This window comes from Pterocles gutturalis, unplaced genomic scaffold (assembly GCF_000699245.1).
Source record: "Pterocles gutturalis isolate BGI_N339 unplaced genomic scaffold, ASM69924v1 scaffold17662, whole genome shotgun sequence".
Taxonomy (NCBI): domain Eukaryota; kingdom Metazoa; phylum Chordata; class Aves; order Pterocliformes; family Pteroclidae; genus Pterocles; species Pterocles gutturalis.
The window spans coordinates 1-24,262 of record NW_010115759.1 but is presented as its reverse complement, the minus strand read 5'-3'; the positions used below and the strand labels follow the sequence as shown (position 1 = coordinate 24,262).

At 39.5% G+C, this 24,262-nt stretch overlaps 1 protein-coding gene across 1 annotated transcript; it reads right to left on the bottom strand.

Annotated features, from left to right (window-relative positions):
• Positions 1 to 1,290: 1,290 nt before the first annotated feature.
• On the bottom strand, positions 1,291 to 24,209 carry MFSD2B (major facilitator superfamily domain containing 2B; the record flags this gene model as incomplete). The annotated part of the gene is made up of 11 exons (XM_010075304.1): positions 24,102 to 24,209; positions 19,379 to 19,411; positions 19,001 to 19,117; positions 17,371 to 17,495; positions 13,757 to 13,880; positions 12,838 to 12,916; positions 8,668 to 8,837; positions 5,688 to 5,778; positions 5,472 to 5,593; positions 3,032 to 3,115; positions 1,291 to 1,371 (listed from the first exon to the last, which is right to left on the bottom strand). Coding segments are annotated over exons 1-11 (1,134 nt in total), but the record flags the coding sequence as incomplete, so codon positions are not given.
• Between the last annotated feature and the right edge of the window lie 53 nt (positions 24,210 to 24,262).

Genomic DNA, 24,262 nt, shown 5'->3' with positions numbered 1-24,262 from the left:
TTTCATAGTGAGAGAGAACAGATTAGTTGTACAGATCGCACAAGGTGGTAGTATAGGAAGCCCCTGTGATGCATTGCCAGACACAAAATCCATCACTGAGCACACACTGAGTCCCTTGAGAAATGTCTACAAGGTGAAATAGAGAGGTGGCTTTTTTTCAATCCAGCCCCTGCTTAGACCATAATACAGTCAAGCAACTCAACTGTAAAATTAAGTTAAACCATGTTTACAGAGGTGCTGACAGGCTTTCCAGTCATGTTAAACTAAATTTATAGAGCCGAATTGGTTGAAGAAAGCATTTTTTGTAGCCAAGTAGACAGAGGAGGAGATTTCCTAAGAAGGAAATCTGCATTCCCTGATCCAGTCAATGGTCCAATACTGCTTTTGGCAATTCTCTTTGCCCAAGTGGTAAAAAGAAATGAGGATGGGACTTGGACTCCAGATGCCTACTTCAAAACACATAACGATTCAGCATATAATTGTCACCAGATCTAAACTGTTCAGCTTTGTTCAGATATTGGCATATAGCTTCAGGCTGGATTTCCCAAGTCCTCATGCTTTGTTGTGCACAAGGCAGACAATTTTTCTTTCCTCTTTCATAAGTAATTGAAGGTAAACAGGGGAAAAATGGGGAGGAATAGGCTTATACAATGACTCACTGAGGGTGATGACAGAAAATTGCTGCTGTCTGCACTAAGTGAAGGACTTAAAATAATCCCTCAGAGATGACGGCAGGCTTGCTGAGCTGGCTTTGCAGAGCTGTGTCAAAGATAAACTGGGCTTCTTTTCTCAGGTAGGTCACCTGTTTCTTTACTTCATTAATAACTGTCGCTCTCCATTCAGAGGGACGTGGGCAGCCCTGCCTTCTCACATTTCCAGAGAAGGATGTGTAACAGACTTCTGTTTCCTCCTCTGTGACTGAATTACAGATGCAGTCAACTCAGCACCATACACAAAGACAAAACAAGCCTTGTACAACAGATAACTTGTCAACCTGAGGCAACACAGATCTGAATTTATAAAACCTCATTAGGGTTCAAGTCTGAGAGCAGTCAAATGCAGAGCTTGTGCAGATTCTTAAATAAACTGGGACCTCCCTCCAGTATCAATCAATTTCTCAAAAGTTTCTCTTGGAAACTTGGAATCTGTCTGAAATTTGTTAAAATTATTTAAAACAAACCCCGAGCAAATTTCATGTAGCTTGAGATTATAAGCACTTGAAAGAGCTGAAGTGGCTCCAGTCATCTACCGAAGTGAGCACAAGATTTTTTTCTCTAAGGATTCACTTACCAGAATCCCACATGCTGCACACTTCTTGCCAAATCGCTGCAGAAACTTCTCCCAGAAGGGAATGCTCACAGCTGCTGATACCTACAATTGACAAAAAAAACCATATCTGTACTGTGCTTACTGCCACTGTCTTCTTCAGCTGTAGAGCTCACAGATGTCTTTTTGTCTAGTACACTGATGTCTGAAAGGAAGGTGAATTTGCGGATTCCTGTTTCTCCTCATCCTTTTTAAGTCACTATTATATATTACAAGCAAAAGCTATTCAGGAGGGGGTTTTCCATAGTCAAAGATCAGAAGGCAGTGTCTTAAAATTTCCTTTTCCTAATGTAAGCCACAGCAGTTAAAGCTATACATGATACAGTCATTAAAGTTCAAACATATTGCAAATAGTCATATGTTGTGCTAATGCCTTTGCCTCATTATCTGAACCTGACTAACAATAAACAAACTAAGCTCTACCTCCTCATACATTAGAAAAGCTGAAACGCAAGATACACTTATCTTAAGATGCACTTCGCATACATATCCCATACTACATGTTTATTCTTAGGAACAACCTGTAAGACAAATAGTCACTTACAGCCAACATTACCATTTCATATACTGTGATACTCACCTGGCAGCAGCAACAACTCCAGACAGCATGGTACCAATGTACTGAAGTATTGCTGCTAATGACACTCTTAAAATTGACCTAAATTCAAATGTCATCTCATTGTTACAGTTATATTCCACTCTTTACTGACTTTAACTCTACTGTCTCTTGTCTCTCTTCTTGGTGTCTATACTTTCAGAATCTTAAGACACCCAACAGTCATCCCTTGCTCTCTAACATTTAGGTTTTAATCATTGGAAAATACCTGTCTTTTAATGTGGGAAAAGAAGAATCAAAAAGGGGTAGAAAGTGTGGGAGTCTGAGACCAAGAAGTGGAAATGAAGTTCCTCTAAGATGGTTCCACAAAGTCTCTGTGCCAAACGGATCAGAAATCACGCAACAGCTTCCCTGAAAATGACTGCTGCAGTACTCTATATAGTAGACAAATTATCTACAAAATATTTCAAAAGTGCAGTATGTGCACCTCCCAGTAATTATGCAACACTAAATGTTCTGCTTGTGTTAAAAGGACTTTGTTCAGAAGGATGAAAATGGCAGTTTTCAACTAATACTACTCGTAATCATAAAGTAAATAATGCAATACAGGAGCAATGTGTAACTGAGTTATAAGTACCACCTAGGCAAGCAAAATTCTACCTCTGCATGTCAAGAAAAAGGACTCTGTAAATGGATCTTTTTATCACGCTGCCAATTGCTCTAGAGAGGAATCTTCGTATCTCTGGATATTTTAAATATTTATCCTTGCAAGCTGCCTAGCCCAGAAGGCTCATGTGTATGAATACATATGCTAAAGTTGTTTCATTTTCAGCGTATCAGACTGGGGAGAGCAAAAAGGGAGCTAAAATTCCAGACCTCCTTTCTGGCAGCAGCTTTTGCCCTTTCTAGGAGCAGAAAGTGACTTAAAGGTAAAAGCAACAAGGAATGAATTAAAATCTCCAAAGTATTAATTTCTTCAAAGTACAGTAGGGAGCACCAGGTTTATTTCAAACAGGCAATGCAAAACATGGTGTAGCTGCTTAACAGCTCTGTCTAGACACAAGACTCTTCTTTTCTTCTGTTGTTCTGTGCCAAAACCCAGTGAGAACCAGATATTGAATAAAAATATGGGAGAGAAGTGCAACTCACCAAGATAGTCACCACCAAATACTGGAAGTGATTGCGAAGATCAGCAGCATGAGTGCAGAATAGGACAAAGTTGCTCTGCTCTAGCTGTTGAATGGAAGACATTTGGTGACCACCAAAAATAAAGGACAATTAAAAAGGAAAAAATTACATCCCACTCCATACTAGCTAAACATATTTGGTGACTGATGTGTTAACTGCAGCATTTAGGAGCCTCATTCTTCCCTCTTTAGCAACAATTTAAAGAAGAAGTAACTCTCCTGCTATCACTGGATCAACATGCCAATAATCTTGGGGCAAGCAAGAGGTAAACCATGCACATAGTAATACAGCATAAAAATGATCAAAACAGTAACTGCCTTATGAGAGGATTCTGTCTAACTGCTTTATTCCCTATGTTGCAATTGCCTTGTTGTGTTGTCACAGACACAGCTGCAGATTCCTGCAAGAAATTGCCCTTCCTTTTCCATAGCAATGCCACAAAGCTTTCACCAGTAGCTCTGACTCTGAAACAAGCTGCTCTTCAGCTGCAATTACACTCATGCCAACCTCCTGTAGTAAAGCAGCTAACTGCTGGTTTTGTACACAACCTCGGCTACGGAGTGTGGCTTTGGGTCAGATATCTCCATAAATCTGAGAACTCATTGGATAGGAGGATCTAGCTGCACTCTGTTATAATGACAGATGAAGCCACTGCCACCAGGCTTTTGCAGAACTCAGGATGGTTCTGAAACCAGAATATGTTTCAGGACCAGCTCCAGCAATTCTGCAGAAGTGGAATGACAAAGGAGGATTTAATACTCATGCCACAGCCAGAATGATCAACTCTTGTTCCTTTGTGCACTTATAAATTGTAAGTGGCCAATCATCTGTATACAAATTAGGATAAAAGTTACATCTCTTCTCCATCGCCACCAAAGCCTTCCCTAGCCTGTGTCCCAGTTTACACTGCCTTCATTTTAGATGGAGAATATCACACTCTGGGATTACGGCCAATGCATCTTTACCTGCCTATTCCTTTGCTCACCAGTAACCCACTCACTAAATTCCATGAAGTCAGTGTCCCTCCCTTGGATAACTATAGCAAGGGTTGCTCATGCAATGCAGCTTCCAGCTTCTGCCTCCCCTCACCTTCCCTTCAGTCTGTACAAATAGAAAAATAAAAAGATATGGACTGACAGCAAATCTTTTCCTCTCTGGGTGTGGTCAGCAAGTAGTTGGCTGCCATCAACCAGATGTGCACTGTATCCTTACTGACTGAATGGATGCTGGAAGGATCTGGACCATAAGGGGCCTTTCAATCTTCTTCCTGTCTCTGCACTGGCTCACAGTGCCTTCAGCCCCCAGATGTAAACAGAAACGCTTCTGCTATTGTTTCTCACCCTTGGGCCTTCCAGCAAGGACTGACAGATGCTGCAAAGGACAACCTACTAACTGTGCCCAAATCCAGACCAACAGGAAACTTCAGTGCTCCTTTGGCAAACAGACTTTTAAGCAGCTCTTCCAAGGAACTTATTAATTCACCAGGACTGTTGGTGAACACAGCACTGCTCTTACATGCCCCATTCTTGCCCTCTGTCTTGATACTCACTTGATCAATGGCTCATGTGACTAAGAGTCTGTTGACAAAATGTGAATATTATTTGCTTTGCAAAATAAAGCCAACTTCAACTGATATGTACAAGTTCATATTAAAATAACCTATTTACTGAGTTGAACATAGCTCCAAAATTGATCTTTAAAAAGACTGCTGGACTATGGGGAGTAAGGGTTTCTTACTAAGTGGCTCTAAGTTTTTCTGCAGCTTCCCTCTATGGGAAGACGTATTGCATCTTTTTGCGAGAGTCACATTCAACTGCAGGTCCTCATTTGAAAATTAGCTCTGTCTAGCTCCGAGACAGGTAAGACCTCCTGCCTCTGAACATCTTCTTACTCTGACCTAGTGCCTTCCATCACAAAAGACTCCATAACAACCAGTTCAGCCACTATCTGAGAACAGTCACCTATGCAAAGGAAAGGGGCAACGGTTTAAAGTGGCACATGCTACAGAGAAGAACAGAGAGAAGAGAAAAAGCATTCTCTAGGCAACCGAAACCACAGGAAACTGTAGATGGAACATATAATGACCCAATCTGGGTCACTAGGACTACCATTGGACCTTTTATGAAAAAAAAAAAGAAAAAAAAAGAAAAAAAAAGAAAAAAGAAACCTTTAAATGGCCAAGACTTTGGTTTTGCTTCTCATGTGAAAGAACCACCTCCAGCCACACAGGACCCCAGGCACCAAAAAAGGGCTTTGGTTCCCTACTGACTTGTAGGGGAAGGCACCACCCCCTAGATCACCACCTTCAGTCACCAGCCAAAGGTTATTTGCATTTTAGCTGCTGCATGCTCTCCCATACTGGGACTGGAATGAGGCCAATACACAAAGAGTCTGAAGTTACCTGAACTGCTGTCGAGATGAGAAGAAATGAAGCCGTAAGCTTCACATATGGACCATGCTTCATGGTGAGTCCAAGCCCCTTACAAAAAGGAATTGCTTTGTCTGAATTTAAGGCATAAGGATCTAAGAGGAGCAGAATACATAAAATAACAATCTTTTTCAGAGGTGAATGTGAAATAATGATTATCAAATCTAGGCATATTTAAATGTATCTTACCATCTTTTTCCTTTACTCCAAGAAAAAGAATGACAATTCCAAGAAGATACACACCTCCTATGACCCCTGCTGCAATCATATAAACTTTTGCCTTTGAAAAGAAAAAAGACGTCTTTGAAATTGTGACAGCAGAATGACACGTCATTATGAAAATTTCAATCTCTTTCTGGTGAGTCATCTGCAAATGAAGAAATGCCCCGCTACATACAGCCAAATGTCTGTCTTTTACCTCTCCGAAAAATGTTCACTTCTGCAGTTCCTTTATGAACACCACCTACTCTAGGATAAATCCAGGGCACTTAAGTATATATTTCTTGCAACAATAAAAAAAAAAATTAAAAAAAAAGAAACTCTGAACAAAAGGGCTGCTGTGTTGGCAACCTAAACGTTTTAAAAATTTGCTTATGGTGAGACTAGCTATAGACACGCACAGTCATCTATTATAAACATGCAGTATCCACAGAATGATTCTGATTTTTAGTAAATCCAGGTGATCTAGCTACACAGACTGCAATCTGTATCTTCATGCTGGGTAGGAAAGGCCTCAGCACTGATGTAAACGTAATTACTACAGTTACTGTATTTATACATAATGATAATAAAAACTTCCTTTAGGCTCTAATGAATTTTAGAAATCACACTTTCACGTCAAGGTTTTGAGAACATGGTAGCTTGCATGCTAGTTTTCCTGATTACTTAGTGAAATATTCAAGTAAATTCAGAAATCTTTGTTTTCTATTAGCCAGGGGAACAAAGCCTCCAAGGATACCTCCCATACCATTAGATCACATTTATGGTTTCTAACTCTGATTATACTGTCTCTTGAATAAAGCTTTAAGAAATTATTTTGCCTTAGTATTCTGTAGCAATTTATTTTATACTATGTTGTCAAATATCAAATAAGTGCTGGCTATAGAGCTTTATGACACAATGATTATATTAAATTTGAATTCCAAATTATCAGTTATATGTTGCAAATGGAATTATTATAAATCTAGGAAGCAGCTGGTAAATATGCACACAATTACAAGAATGTGCTCCCAAATATGAAGTCGTTTAGTACAAATACAACAGAAGTCAGATAAACTATGTAAGTATAGTCTATCTTCAAGACAACAGCTTTTGTTAAGACATTTACATTTCAGAAAGGGAAATGGTGAAATAAAGGAATGCAGGACTATTCTTTATTTGGGATAAAGGTTTAGGGGCTTTTTTTATACCACAGCCATAAATTAAGTCACAGAGTACTTTTATAGTATTGGTTATGGCTTGCACCGACTACAGACTGCAGTATTGTAGATACCTGAATTCACTTAAACGAGGTAATTTCAGCCTCTAAAGCAGCCTAGCCAGGAAAGAAGGGACAGAAAAAAAAGATAGTAACAGGACTCCATTAGGAATTTATATTTCTTGTCTATTTATTTGTTAATTTGCTTGGAGCAACTGAATTATTGTGACCTGTGAAAGACAGCATTTAAGTGCAATCTGAGCTTTGGTCCACTTCCTGGACTACCAATGCTGGTGCCAGGGTATGCAAATTCAAAGCATGCCTTTAGCTTGTGATTTTACTGCTGCTGGAGAGTAGTAATAGGAGGTATTCAACTACAATAAGCAGAGGAATAATACATACATCCTGATTTGCACCAAGCACCTGAGATTAAACTCAGGTCAAGGAACCTTCTTCATGGGGAATTTTATGTATCAGTTAGTACATGCACTGACAGAGAAATAGATGAAAATATAAAAAGAAAGACTGAATCTGGTAAATGGCAAATTGTTAAAATGGAACCAACAACCTGCTGATTTCACAAGTGACATAGAAAAAAGTGCTACACCAGGTCATTGCTTAATTCAGGGCCTGTTTCAAGACCACAGGAAACAATGGAAGACTATCAAATTGAGTTCACTGAGGTTTGGATCAGGTTTTAAGATTTCCTCCCAGATATAAAACCTTCTCCATCTCTCAAAAAATATCAAAACTGAAGCACAAAGAGATCAAATTACTTGTGCAGGATTACAGGAAAAATCTGCTGTGGAAAATGAAATAAACAAGCATGGATCTCTAGGTTCATTCCACAAGGTTAACAAGTGAGCCCTGCTCCCACTAATGGCATGTTACCAACCATTTCCTTTCAACAGTGCTTTGCACCTCCACAAGAATACAGATTCCAAGCAGGACTCTCAGTTTCATTCACATTTGAAAACAGTGTTGCTGAACTGAAAGGTCCTGCTATAACCACCATTTTTTCATAGAATCACAGAACTATTTGGATTGGAAGGGACCTTTAAAATTCATCTGGTTCCAATCTCACTGCCATGGGCAGGGACATCTTTCACTAGCCCAGGTTGCTCAAAGCTCTGTCCAGCCTCACCGTGAACACCTCTAGGGATGGGGCATCCGCACCTTCTCCAGGCAACTGGTTCCAATGTCTCATCACTCTCACCATAAAATATTTCTTCTTTATACCCAAATCTACCCTCTTTCAGTTTAAAAGCAGGCCTTGGTTAAAAGTCTTTTTCCATCTTTCTTATAAGCCTCCTTCATATACTGAAAGGCTGCAATAAGGTCTTCCTGGAGCCCTCCTTTCTCTAGGCTGAACAAACCCAACTCTCTCAGCCTTTCTGCATAGAAGAGGTGTTCCAACCCTCTGACCGTTTTTCTGTCCCTCCTCTGGACCTGCTCTAACAGATCCATGTCTTCATTGTGCTGAGGACCCCAGAACTGGATGCAGCATTCCTGGCAGGGTAGACTAAGCTTTTCCTACTAAGCTTCTATTTTAAACTGTAAATCAGCCCCAATGAAAACAAAGGATGACCACTCCTAGCTACTTTACAGTTTGGCTTCTTCAACAAAGCTCCTCAGTGTAATTCTGCTGCCACGCTGCAAAGTGGTTGGAAAGACAACAGATGGGAAGCCTTGTTTGCAACAGAACCCACCCCTCTCCGTAAGAGATTTTAGTGAGCTCCCATAGACACTTACTTGATGAGACAGGGGATCTGAGGGGTCTGGAAAGCTGGGAGTGTCATGCCAGGAGTCAGTTGTGTTTACTAGGGGATTCACAATGCAGTGATGAGAGACATGAGCACTGGCCACAATCTGCCCCTGAAGCGCAGCTCCAATCAAGGTCCCAAGCACTTCCATGGTCATTCCTAAAGAAGGAAGCACAAATGTGCACTGAGGATGAGAACAACTCTATTCCTCCACTGTCTGTAAGCTTGCTCATTTGTCCCACTGAAGAGAAACCTCATCAAACCATTTTCTTTTAGAGGGAAAAGCAGAAAAAGCAATACCAAGAATAGCAGAACTGGAAGGTCAGTAACAGAACATTTTCAAGGAAACTGTGTTTTATCATCTATTTTCTGATCAGCTTTTAGGAGCCTCCATGGCAAAGCCTCTTTTATACAGGCTGCATGATGGATGTAGCTGAGATTATGAGCCACAAGGGGATGACATAGAAACCTTTCATCTCGAGGACCAGAGTGGAACTACAGTTTAAATGCTGAATCCCATTTTTCCAAAGCAGGACTAGGTGCCGTAACACCAGACTTTTAATCTCAAACTTGACAGTAACTTGTGAAACATTTTTCAAGCTACTTATCTGACCAGACCTCTAGGTTCTCCAACTGTAAAATAAAATTATACTTACCTCAGGCTTATGTTGGAAATAATACAGCTGCAAAGCTCTTGGAAACAGCAGATGCCTTTCTTAACTGCCCAAGGCCACAGGCAGGCAGAACTAGCTACCTCAGCCTCAGAGAATAACTCAGATCACTACACCATTCAAAGTCTCCACTTGGGAAAGCAAAAATCTAACCATGGGCGTCCAGCTCATGCTTCGTGTACTCAAAGTCACTCAACAAGGCGGCTAGTTGTTACAGCTCTGTTGCAGGCGAGTGGTGAGTAATCTGGGTTCCAGACCCAGGGATTTCAAGCCTGCCACTCCTATTTCCACGCAGTATGGCCATACCCAGCATCCCCCCGGCAGGGACATACACTGAATTCCTGTGCTAGCTCCAGAGATTATTTGCATATTTTGCATAAAGATCCATAGGGTTGAATATATGAACAGATTAGGAACAGGGACCAGGACTCCCTGTTTGTGAGGGAATGCCCTTCTCATTGACCAAAACATCAGGCTTTTTTTCTACTTATTATCTTTCAGTGGCCCCAGGAGTCCCATGTTGCTTTCTCAGAAGTGCCATGGGGGATTTTGAAGGGCTGCTTCCAAAGCAGGTTGTGTCCTGGTGGTTATCATACTCTCTGGGAAGTGACAGGCATTTCAGAAGCTCCTAGGTTCAGGTTTATTAAAGTTCTCTGCTCTAACAGCCTTCCTAGGTGACCTTGGACATATGCCTTTTTGTGTTTCCCTGTAAAGAAATAAAAGTACTTCTCCACCTAACGGGAGGCAATGCACAGAGACTGTGAGGTGTTTGGACAGTGCAGTAACGAGGGCTGTATGTAGCTGTGGAAGATCAAGTAAGGAAAAGGAAAGAGAGGCTCCCTAGGAGACTTGGATTTTTTAAACCGTAGCTAGTATGTTCCCAAATAGAGAATGCTTCTGAATGGAAAATTTGATGCTTCATGTAACATTAATTTAAGCCAATGGAGGGTAAAAAAAAATAAAATAATCTTCTTCCCCAAACTTCACATCCAATCTTACTAGCAATGTTGCAGTCCAGTCCATACACACAAAATGCTGGCAGATGATGGAAATCCTAACCCCAACCTGATCTGAAGTGTTTGGCCACAAACTAGTCTCAGATGGGCTTTGCAGAGCTTCCAAACTGTTGACTACTCAGTGAAAAAGCAATGCACCTGAGGCACACCTTTAGTTTAAGACACCACCTACACATTAATAACCTTTATCTAGGTCTCTACATCTGCATTTTACCAAGCACTGGCACAGAATTAAGCTCAAAAGCATCATTATAGGCAACAGAAATACAAACATTGTGAAACCTTGTTTTCTAAGTAGCACCAAGAGCTGAGAAACAGGCAGATTTCAAAGTTCTTGTGTGCTCAGAATTCATAGTATATTACTTTCCACCTCAGGTGAGAAAGCTGATCTTTCAGAAAGCAGATTGTCCCTGAAGTAAGTCATATTTTGCCCAGAATGTAAGTAGGATTTATGTTAAAGCAACCTTGGAATCCAGTATTTCTACCATGAATTTATAGTAAGGAGCAGGACAAAATTTATAACAAGCAGTTCTGCTTGTCTCCAGTAGAGGGTAATGGATCCTCTGAGCCCAACCTTTTTTGTAAAAGCACACTTCATATTACACAGCTCTTTTTCTTTAAACAGTTGAAGAAATGCCTGAACAACCAACTGCATCCAGGAAAGTCTATCAACAAGAAGAATTCTCTGTGAAAGCCAAAGAGAGGCAAAAGTGTTTGAGTAAAACATTTGTTAAAAAAGAGGGGCGGGAAAAAAAAAAAAAAAAAAAAGAGATTCTCACATAATCATAACTATTACAAGAAAACTTGTCTCCAAACAAAAATAATTTCAAAATACACAAAAATAGCAACATTTGGAAAGTCAAAGCTATGGTTCATTCCACCACTCTAACTTGGCTTAGGAGAAAAGCTGTACACTCAAAGGTTAAACCCTTTCTGAACAATAAAATGACACTATAGATGTATAACACCTCTCAGCCATGGAGTTCAACAGCTTTTATAAGCATAAATTTCTCATGCCTATGAAGCCTTGCATGGGACTAGCAGATAGGAAAGCACATTTATTTGGATCACAGCCTCTGAAGACATAAAACCAGACAATAGAAAACACTAGGTGCATGGATTTAGTCAGAATTTAGGCCAGATGACTCAGAATACAATCAGTGCCAAAGAATATAACATAACTGGAGTCTCCCGCTGTTTAGTCCTGTCCTATGACTGCTAGCCCAGACTTTCTCTTGAGATAGTTGATGAAAATGCAAATTAGAACTGTTCATGTGGCCAGAAAGGGATTGGGTTGCTCAGGAGATACCATATCTAGAATTTCTGACACTTTTTTTTTTTTTTTTTTTTTTTTTTTTAGCACGTCTGGCCATTTCATTGTGTCTCTATGGTCTAGTTTTCAACATACTCAAGCAAGTATGTCAGGGGTTGGAAGGACTAAGGGAAGAGAAAAGGGCTCTTTCCAGGAAGAGAAAACAAATGTAACAAAAAAAATTACAAGTTATTCTAAAGCAACACTGAAGGACAAGCTAAGAGGTAGAAAAGTCTTTAATGTGATACTTGAGTCTTTTCTCTTTATCTTGCTTAATGCTGGTGGCCATGAGAGACAGCAGTTACATGGTAAAGAAGGTGTGAGAAGAGAGCAGAAGAGAGTAGGAAGGGAAGAAACTGCTCTTACATTCAATTTATGATCTGTACAGGAAATCTTGAAAGTATTTTCATTGCACTTTTTTGGTCTGATCAATTTTCAAAGCAAAAACTTTGTCTGGTTTTGATTGTTGAAGAGATGGAGATATGGTGTGGAAGCCCTCATTCCTTTAGCTAATACAGGCAGAGTGGTAGTTATATTACAGCAATATCTGTCCTTAAACTACCTGGTATATGTTGGAACTAAATAAACACAGATGAAATAAAAAGAGAAATTTCAGTTGGTGTGAACAGGCACACAAAACTATGCGCTTTTTTTTTTTTTTTTGTGAGATTAACAGTCTCAATTCTACAAGTTTGAGAAATTTTTTCAGAGAAAACAGGTTTGGGATTTGAATTTATAACACGAAACACATAAACTTAAGGAAAACTGAACCAGAAAAAAAAAGAAAGAAAATACTAAAAATTACTTTCAGACTTCCTTTAATTGAATGGTAAAGAAGATCAGCACTTGCTTTTTTGTGCTACAAATCACCTTTAAATTAAATCATTATTCCCTACCCTGATTTTTATTGTTCTGTCTGTCTAGAAGTAAACAAAAAAGAGTTTATAACTAATCAGACAATTTGAGACAATGAAACATTAATGTCTCCTATTTAGTTGGAAAAATGGAAGCATTTACAAAATATTTTTCATCAGATATTAAAAATAACACATAAAAGTCCAGTTTAGGGACATAAACCATTAGGGACTTCCTATAGATAAAGAATTTTTTAAAATAAAACTCAGCCCTAATCCACATGAGAAAGCCCAGATCACACTCACGGTATGCTGTCGCAGAATCTCTCTCCTTCTGGTCTGTGCTGAGAAACATGGTGAGGGCAGAATATGGTACTTGGAATAACTATGCAAAGAAAGAACATCACTTAGAAAACGTCAGGGTAAATGCTGTATTCCTTTGATAACCAGGAAAATGGTTCATATGACCTTGGAATTCACTTATTTAGAATAATGCATCTTTTAGCACAAAGACCTGTCTTTTCTTTCTGATTTGTAAAGCATATAAAAGGAAAAAAAGTATCTTTCATAATACAAATAATAAATAATAAATTACCAAGAGGTTTTACCTTAATGCTCTGCTCCTCCAGCTTCCTTGGGAAAACGTCCTTCATAGCTAGGCTATAAAGCATCTAGTTCTCTTTGCACCAGGAGACTATCGTGTTCCTAGCTTGAGCTAACTAACAGGAAGTAAAGCCTTAATGAAGACAATACAATTTTCCACTTTATTCAAGCCAGAAGACTGTAAAAATCCCCTAAATATTTCAAATATCTGTCTCACTATGCAATTCCAGGCAATAGTTATGAAAACTACTTTGTCTTCAGCAACATTTTGCCACACACTCCTTAATTTGAGTTAAGAATAGGTAGAAACACCCAATTGCTATGTCCATGGACTGACAAAAAGGTAGATGAGAAGTGTTGCCTTTACAGGGCACCGCCAATGAAAGTGACTGGAGGTAATCTGTCTGAATTAGCAGGTCATATGCCATTGAAAGCATTAGCAGAAACCATCAGCCAGCAGAGAGTTTGATAGAAGGCCACCTGCCTGTCTCTTAAACTCACTAGAGGTTGAAATCAAATGTAAAGTTTGGGTAAGTCTCAGTTTACTAAAGTTGAATGCATTAACACAGACAGAAAAAAAGCAAGTTATGGCTGAGAATCTCATGACCTATAATCTACTTACTGTGGTGAGTGCTTGGAAAAGGCAGTAGAAAGTCAGGTACCACGCAACTCTTCCTGATACAAAAGGCGGCAGGTACCACATAAAAAAATAGGACACTACTGTGAAGGGTGTACATGCCAGCATCCTGTAAAGAAGATTAACACATGTCAACAATCTCAACATAATGACAGCAAAGCACACTAAATTTTTCTACTAATAATCAATACAGTGCAATTTATTTCATGTGCAGTTTTTCTGACTACAGTAATGCCATGATTTTAAGTATTAAATGTTAGCGTGCATTAAATACACAGTTTAATATAAAATGTATACTAGCACTTCCACAAAAAGGAAAAATCCCAACAAATCTGAAGGAAAAGAGCTATACTTAAGATAATATCCCACTCAGAACAGACAATTTGCTTGCACTTGCACTGTAACAGCATACCTATATTGCCATTCCTTAGTATTGTCTCAGACTATGTATTTATTAGAAAGAACCACTGAAAACTAAGGTCTATAATCACATCTTCACATGCCTCAGCAATTTTTACATGAGCCTACTTATTACCAAGGATTCCCTCTTCCAATTTTAATGCCTTCATTTTTCCTCTCAACTTAGCCTCTTCATTACTACTACTTAAACCAAGTGCAAATACGTTGATACACTTAAAAAGGCTGAAAACAGCATAAAAGATAATGGACATCCCACTGCAAAAGTTCCTACAGTCTCTATCTGCTTGACTATATGATAATTTGCTCCATTTAACTCAACAGCAAAACTCCTAATCACTTCAAACACAGAAGAACCATCTCCTGGTGACGAAGGTGGCTTAAAAAGAACCACAGAAACTTAAATTCCAAACATTGCCATTAACCATCAACTAATTAAATTAGTCTAAAAATTATTTCAGGCAAACAACACTTGTCAAACTCCATGATATGGAAGAAGTGATCAGATGCTGTTATTTCCTAAAAGTCTGAGCCACAGCAGCATCAGAGCTCTCCTGTATTCCTGTAAATCAGACATTAAACAATGTAATTAGATGACCAAGATCCTAACAAAAAATATCCAAACGCATAAAAGAGAAAACAGATTAATCCCTTCACAACAGCACTACTGACATTGGGGGTCAGCTGATTATTTTGCAATCGTGAACTGAAAACCTGGAATACAAAAGAATAATGTGGGTAAATAGTTTAGTAAAACAATGGCTTTCCCACACGGCTCTTTGGGATGGACAGCATCACTGGGAGTTGAGCATTCACAAGGAAAGTGCCAGGCTCTGGTATTCTCTGTCCCTCCAGTCCCCAGGCCACAGCTCATCCAAAGCTGGTCAGCAAAGGAAAACACAAATCAGGGTATAATCCTAACACATCTCAGGGAATCTACCTTCCTCTCCAAAAGCGTGAGCTCTTCCAGACTGGTGTCCAGACAGAGTGACCACAGTAAAATATTTTCATAGTCAATCTTTTGTGCAACTTTTCAGCAATAACCCTCTTAATATTCTTCCCTCCTCTTTCCACATTTTCCTTTCCTCATTAATGTCCCTGAGTTTTCAGAGCCTTGCTGAAGTTGTTGAATATCTGATTTTCTACTATTATCTCCTTTGGCAAAATATTAGGTCAGGTTTGTGTATTTCAAGTGAATGTCTGTTTATGCCTTTTAAACACGTTACATAAAAGACATCAATAGTGACTGATGACTTCTTATATCGAGTACAGCATTAAGCTACAGTTAAACGTTCACCTTCTTTACTAATGTTCTCGCTCTGCTGGCAAGCTTTTCTGACTGAGCCAATTCCATTGCTTCTCTCTAGATACTTAAGAAGTCAGAATAACTTCAAAATACTAAAGTATTTTTAAGCTAATGGAAGACCCATTTTTTGCTTTGTATAAATATGGTCCGACCTCCAAAGTACAGGAACAAAATTCCTATGAAAAAAATTACCATGACCAAAAAAACAGACAAAATCCTTCTGGAAAGAAACCAGTTGTTTGACGAACACATATTAAAGGCTCGGTTAGATAAGCACTTTTCCTGTAAGAAGTGCAAGTTGTACAAAAGTTGGTTTACAGTGCAAAGGGCTGATAAGTTCATGCTTGTGCTGGATGGGAGTCATTCTTAACATCGATTTAACAGTAAACACATGCATTTGCAGCATTTTCAGAGAACTAAAAAAAAAAAGGCATCAGAATACATCTAATGGCATTTGTATATAAATGCCATTATTTTCTTTTTGAATAACTTCATTACTCAGCTAATTCAGTGCTCATTAAAAAGTACTCCATTCACCTAGCCACAAACCAAATCCTGAGAAGAGAAACAGCAGCAAGCTCCTCTTTTCCCTTGGGGCTCTTGACAAAAAGCTTGACTTTAACCTGAAGGCCCTGTTCCTGCTGGGGCCGAGAGCAGCTGATCACAGCTTTCTTCCAACATACTTCTTTTTCTATTCTTTGTCAGATATAAGCTGTGCATGGACAACTTTCCATAGCCCTAACCCACATGACAGCAAGAGAACTACCAGCTTAAAAATGGGCTTATTTTCCATGAAAATTCAACTTCTTTGCTCAGTATACCACATTTACTCTTACATCTTTGTTGTGAATCAAGTTTTGGGGCTATAGTAATTCAAAAGTATCTTACAATACATCCTTATCATGCATGAGACAGAGCAGTGATGAAAGACTCCCTGTTTCACAAACTACTTAGTCTCCTCTCAACTTTTAAAATAAAAAAACCCACAACCAATAAATGCCGTGTGGCATAGATGAGCTTGGGATCCTCTCACATGGACCACTCCTTTCCAATTTCTTGCTCCACACCTGTCAGTCTCCTTCCTATACGCATAACATTCATTCCTCAAACTTCTTATAGCACATGGTTGGAACATGTCCAAGTGTGCTACCTAGAGTGCCTACGAGGGATAAGGATGTCACAGTGAAATATCATTCTGTCCTTTTAGAAATGATGATCAACATATCACAGCATCTCATTCCATTACAGAAGTCATGGTGAATTTCAATTAAGTATTTTGATTACGGGGATGTAAGAGAAGCAGGACCAGAATGCCTGCTGTTAAGGAAGAATGTAACAGCATCAGGGGACTGCTGGTTACTGAGCCCTTCAGTGCCATGGTGTCACATCTATACATACATCCTTTACTGAATTAACAGGCCGAGAGAATTAAAATTAACGGAGCTCCTGGAAGGCTAATGTGCAAACTGAAGGCACATTAGGACACAAGTAGAAGCAAGTTCCAACTTTGTTGAGTGAAGCTGAACTAAAGGAATCTAGACAAGGATGAAAATTCAACCACAGATTCAAGAAAGTTTTAGATCTGAGCTTCCAGTTTTCTTAACAACACTGTGTCTTGGCTTTATTTGTTTCTGTCTGCAGTGGTAGAAAACCTCATTTATGTTTTCATGGGTGAACAAGTTAAAGGGAAACAGATGATATGACAATTTTTTATTTTTTTTTTTAATTTTATATATGTAGAATGAATACAATCACTGCCTGGGAAACAAGCAAGGAAAAATTACTGTAATTCAATGAGATGACTGGATGATCACAACACACACACAATATTCTCATATATATATATCTGTAAATTTATGCACACATTTCTGCTTACCAAGGCATAAGCCGGCCAATTTTTGTCCATCTACTTTTGCTAATAAAAAAGCCAGCAACAGGATCAGTAACTGCACCTGAGGCTTTGCCAATGAACAGCACCAAAGAGGCATGGAATGGAGTAATCTGAAAGTAGAGACACAATACTGTAAACAAGAGCCATTGTTTCACAATACAATGAAACAGCAAAAAGCAACTTTCCAGAAAAAACCTCAGTGTTTTAAAGAATAATGATAGTTCACTTACAAAACATGTCTGCTGCTGTCACAGAAATTACTATTGGTTACCCACAGCAAACAAACGAGACACTGAGAGAGGCACCATGCAAGAAGGGATTAGAGGGGGAAAGTGCAAGGAAGGAGAGATTACGGATGTGTTCAGAGCTAGGAAAATGGGTCAGATAGTCAAATAGTAGACTAAAGTCCTTGTTTTAGACATAAAACCTGACAGAGCCCCACTGTAGTTGTCCCCTCACTTTGTTCCCCACACAGACCCATTTCCCCATATCCTGACTGGATCTAGAAAAACCTAGTGGGAGCTGTTCACATGCAATCATGTTTTTTCATCTCCTGATGAAAAAACCTCCTAGCAGGGCAGCCAAGTGGTGGCATGTGGCTGGGGAAGAGGTTGTAACACAGCAGACTTTATCCACTCAGAACTGAACTGTGACAAGTGAACTGCATAAGGCACATCTGTTCCAGTCAAAGTTGCCAGCACGTGTCCAACAAATCTCACTTGAAAAATGTTCACAGATTACATAAGAATAAAATGGCCAAGTAGAAAAACCTTTGAAGGTAATCCTGAAAGACCATACTTAAGTGCTATATAGAAATACAGTTTATCCCATGCAATGTACTTATTTTTCAGATATATCTGTAAAGAGCTTAGGAATTCGTACCACACAATGGTTAAAAAGGGTGGCTTCTCTTCCAAGTGCTCAGTTCATGCCACTGAAAAAAGTTAATTGAAATCTATATAAACATGAATGTTCCTCAGATCAATTACCTTAAAAGAGAGAAAGAGACTGCTGAAACAGCCTAAGTGTCTTAAACAGCAACAGTAGGCAAAACATCTTCATCTATATGCTTCTTCATGCCATCAGTGCTCCAACACAGCGGGAAGCCCAGCGAATGCAGCTGACACAACACCAAGTTTGAGCTAGTATCTCCTGCTTTTCTGCAGAGTTTATTGCCTCCCAGACAGTGTCACATGGCTTCCAGCTGGTGCAGGTCCCCTGCCTGCAGAACTGGCTGTGGGTATTCCCTCAGAAGTGAAAGAAGAAAGCTATAATCTCTGAATGTCCTGGATGACCTCTGTAAAAGGAAGACGCTATCACTTTTGTAATCACACCTGTTAAATTTTATCCCAAATTAGGTGAAATTGCAGAGGCAGCCAATCTTCCTAACACCACCAGCTCCAAGACTCATACTCCACCCTAGAAAGCTTTTGAACAGGGATTAATATTTCCAGACAAGTTTATGCAGTTTGCAGGATGCTGAACAGCTAGAGGCAATGATAACGAGACAATTTAAAAGCTTTATTAGCTAATTCAACCTTTTATCATTCCAGGGACATTGTTGACAAGATCAGAGGTAAGCCTACAATCTGTAAAGGTTTCTCGTGCTACTTACGTGGGCTATATCTAGCAGGTAGATCTGTAGGAAGAATGCAGCAGCACTCCCCGCCACTTGATTTGGGGCACCTCCTATCGCGTAGCATAATTTACCGCAAATGGAGAGCCTGTATTCCTGTTCAAGATGAAGCAGAACAAGCGATGAGAAGAACAAGGTACACAAGTTAAAAGCTACAGAAATTATAAAGTCTAAGGTTAACATCAAATTCAGGTAGTTGTTTCACAAGTATACCACTAATAAATCCATATGCCCTCAACCTCTATCATCAACAGGCATTTGGATGCTCATTGCTTTGATTTTTAATGGCTCTGTTCCTCAATTCAGCCCCTAAAAACAGATTAGAATGTTCCTACATGGGCATCTAGGCTTACCTACCTGCTTCTCACAAGCTATTAGAAAGGAAGAAGTCTAGAAACAAGCAAGAAGCAGCAAAAGAAGTGCACATACTGATACACTATTTTCTGAGCTTAGTTTTGCCTCTGAATGTTTGACTCAGATTTTTTCAAAGGTTGAAATTTTTTTTATTTAAAAAAAAAATAATTTCTTATATTAATCTTTCAGACTATAACAGATCTATACTCTCACAACCACAGAAATTGGACAACATTCATAGCAGAAAAGTTCCACAGTTAAATGCAGACCAAATAGATTCCAAACATTTGCGCTCCATTCCTTCCTTATGTTGTCACAAAATGCTGATGTGATCCTGGCAAAGTCACTTGACTTTGCACATCTTCCTTTTGACTTGACTTTTCTATATATTTTGTGAAAATTGGCATAATAGGGTAAATGATTTGGGGGCCCAAGTCCTGTTTAGAAAGGACTCTAAGTCACATTAGGTGTGTTTCAAAAACTTTGCAAAACTGTGCTCTCTCATTTGCCTTTTGATGTTTGAAAAGTACTGTAAGCATGCAAGAATGTTCTCTAATAGAACTGCCAAATAAGAGTAAGATAAAAGCTGAAAATAAGGTTTCATAACAGTAATTAAAAGACAAAAAATGCACATAGTCTAATAGAAATGCTAATGAAGAACACTTGGTTTTCTAACAGTAGAAGTTCTAGAATACTGGAAAGCATTTAAAAAAAAAAAAAAGAAACCAACTTAATTTCATGCCATAAAATTAAAAATACAGGAAGTAAATTACTCGGCATTGATCTTGTATTCCTTTCAAAGGGACAACATATCCAACCCATATCCAACCTCAATATTGACTTTCAGGCTTCCAATCCCTTTTTAAAGATTGCAGGAACCAGGAAACATGAAGAGGCACAGCAACATTAATCCTGAGCCTGCCCTCTCTCTTAACTGACTATGTAAGCCCTTTATTCTTACGTTACATCAGAATAAAAATAGATATGTTAATGAGATCCACCATAATAATCATATTCTGATACATTAGCTGATTTCTGAACATTCTTAAGTGTACTATGTACCATCATCTTTACTACCTAGCAGAGTTTTGACAAGTTTTTGACTTCCAGACAAAGCCTTTCATCCTCTAATAGTTTTCCTTTGAACTGTTTTATCTGAGTGGGTGTGAACAAGCAAACAGGAGTATCGGGACTCTTTCCTTTTGGTGCTTCCAAAGAGAAAGACGAGGTGTCATCCTGTTACTAGGCCCAAGTAAAGTGACAGTATCAGGGTATGAGCTGAAAAATGGCAGCGCCACAGCAGGCCTCACCTGTACTCCATACTGGCAATTTTCTTCTTTACAGAAAAAAAAAAAAAAAAAAAAGAGTGGTGAACAGTCACAAGACAGACTTCATCAGAACAATATATTATTTAATTTGATAAGACTTTAAACACAACAAACAGACTACACACATATTTGCTGTATAAAGTAGCTCTCCTTTTTTCACACGTAAATCCTATTAACTGTGAACTTTACTAGACTTGTAGGGTCGATAGAATCTTTTTCGCTTGACGCACAACACAGTTCTCCTGAGCTTTGCTCCAGGGGCTGTGTACTTTTAAACTTTATTAGAGTGGGTTTTGTTTTTTTTTTTCATCATTCCCTTCTCCCACCCCCACCTCCATTCTCCCAGAAATTCAGTTACTTCAAGAGTGTATTTTCCTTTGGTACCTTCCCTTCTGATCTCCAAGCACTGTCAAGATGACTTCTAGTTGAAATCAAGAGACATAAGCCACAGCTATGTAAATCCCATATCCCATTCCATCCCCAAAACAAGCTGAGAAAATAATTTAGATCCATAATGCTGCTTTACCACTTATTTTCCCTAGCAGCTGTCATAAAATTGCTAAATGGTTTGGAAGAGACCTTTGAAGGTCATCCAGTCCAATCCCCCTGCCATGGGCAGGGACATCTTCAACTAGATGAGATTGCTCAAAGTTCTGTCCAACCTCACCTTCAACTCTTCCTGGGATGGGGCATGCACAACTTCTCTGGACAACCTGTTCAGTGTCTCACCACCAGCATCATAAAGATTTCTTCCTAATGTCCCTCTTTCAGTTTAAAACCATTGCCCCTTTTCCTTTCAATAGCCATGGCCATGATAACACAGAAAAAGTAAATGCCTCTATAGAATAAATATGATTCTAAAATATTTATATAACATGAATAATGTTAAGTTCTTAAGAATTAGTCTCATTAAAGTTGTGGTGCAAACCAAGATCTAAACTTACAGGCTGTAGGTAGTACTCCTCCCTTTATGTCAGCTTCATAGTTAGAAAAGTTATAATCTTAATACATTTATGTTTTTTTGAAAAAATTCTCCCTGTGATTCCACACACCCCCAGGATGCTGCTCAACTGCTTTCTGAACCACACTCCCAGATCACCTTGAAGCAAAGTTAATACTTTGGTCACAGCAGTAGTTGTTTTCACTAAATTTTTGCTGATGAACGCTATTTTCAGAATAAAACAAGTTATCAGAGGGACACAGCATACAGAGGTGTCCTGCTCAGTCAGCCTCAGAACTGCAAACCATCAGCAGTTCATGAACTTCCTGAAATGGAAGTTACATCCTGACCTGATCGCTGTTTAATACCTGTTCTCCTTTTATTTTGCCTAATTGTTTTTGGAACTCATTCATACCTTAAGTCATAATACACCACAGTAGCTCTACATGTGAGCAACGCATACCGTGAAAGGAAATGCCACTGTGTTCACTGCCGATCTGCTGCTTGGTAATTTCATTGAGTTCCCTGAGTTTCTATCTGCTGAGAAATAATAATTCAGGCTCTAGGTCCTGGTGTCTTTTTCCAAAAAAGAAGCAGCCCGTAATCTGTTTTGACTCTTCATATTGAAGTTATATGGTAATCACTATGCTTTTGATGTCAGTATCCTATGAGACAGTGGTAAAAATGAAGGTAGATCTCTGCACCAGTAAAGCCAAAACCTTTCCTTCCTTCTAACTTCTTGGGCTTACAGTTAAAAGATACATGTGGCAGATATCCCTTACAGGGTCTAGAGGACTAAGTCCCCCAGCCTTGGTTGGGTTTACACAATATTGCTAATAAATGACACCAGTCTTGAGAAGGATAACATCGCATTTGTGCAGAGCAATGTGACCAAAGGCAATGCATTAGCTACGAGCAACTAGCAGGGTCTTTCTCTTAAGGCTGACTTTCCCTGCTGCATTGTTTCTTCAAGCAGCAGAAGTTGCTTCATTTCTGTGAAATCTGGTGAAAGCATTTTCACCTGTCAGCAAGCTTAAAAAAACTCACTAGAGATCTGAATGTGTAAGGCAGTGGTGAAAGGAAGAATAAAATACAAAGTATTTACAAGGAAAATTTTGGTTTGAGACCCCTGAGGTATAGTTGAATGTCAAAATCAAGTTGCTTCTCCAGGTTTACAAGAAATGTAAGAGGATGGGGTGGAAGGCAAAAGAAAGGAAAGTCAAATTAAATTATAATCTTTTTTTTTTGTTCTTAGATTAACGTGACAATTTTGTATTTATACATTCCCCCTTCATATAAAAGTTGATTGTGTTTCAAGGTAAACCAAGAAAGCATAATAGTCAAGAGATTTGATTTTGCTCCTTAAATAGAAGAATAAGTTTAAAAGTTGCTACAGAAAATTAATGCATCTCATACCCTGTAGTACCTTTATTTTTAATTCTCTTCTAAGTTAAAACCATACTTTTCATTGCTTGTACATTTTCCCTTCCCCAACAGAACAGAAATTGAATACAGTGTTTATAACGGATCATCTTATTTCTACAGAAAGTATTTAAGCACTTTGAAAACAACTCTGCAACTGTATGAAGATATTGCATGAGCATTATGGGCACAGGGAGCAGCTGCATTTTGTCCTAAGCTATTCTTTATCAGGGGAGTCCAGAACTGAACCAACAAGTAATTCAAAAGCCGTAAGAAGAGAGAGCAAAACCTGTGACTCAAAGATAAACGCTAGTCTAGGTTTATCTGAGAAACAATGAAAATGGAGCTAAGGAGGAGCAGCTTTTGAGTCAGCTTTTCTCTCAACATAAAATTAATACTGGTAACGTTTCCGTTCTGCGAGTGACCATACAACTGCCTCTTAAAAGCATGAGTGTGACAGGCACACGTGGCATCCCAGGTTGCTCATACCAAGTATCCTGAGGACTGTTTTCAGGTTTCTTTGTGACATCAGCCCACTCCTGAGTGGGAGAAATAACAGGAGCAGGGCTCAGGTGCAGACACCCAGAAAGGGCAAATGAACAAGGCAGGACACAGTTGTGCTTTCCCAGGATATTCTTCCAGCTGCTGGCAATGTAGGGCTGCGGGGCTCTGTGAGCCAAAGACAGTGTATCTCTGTTTAAAGTCTTCAGATTCCTCCCATGAATTCACCCCGATGCTTTCTGAACACCAACATTCAAGCCAGAGCAGCACATGCCCAGAGGGTCTGGTGAGCTCCACGGCTCGGATGCCCTTCACCACACCTGAAAGGCCACCTCATCTCCTCTGTTCCCAGTTTCACCAGTTGCCCCCTCAAGCGATATGAAGCGAGAGGGATCCCCGCTCGCCTCTTATCTGCCTCTCCGCTCCTATCTCGGCAAGCAGCGAGGAAGCATTTAGATACTCTCTCCCTCGCAACACTCCTGTGGCAATTAGGAGCTGACAGGGATCCGGAGGAGAGGGACCCCCCGGCCCCCACCGCCCCCCTGCCACCGGTACCGCTGCTGCCGTGGTCAGAGAGAACCGGAGGGAAGAGTGGGAAGCGAACGAGCTTTTTCCTGCCACCGAAGCGGACAGTAAACATCATCTAGCGCACTCGAGGGAACATCTCAAAGTTACAGTGAGCTCCTCGGCGAGAGA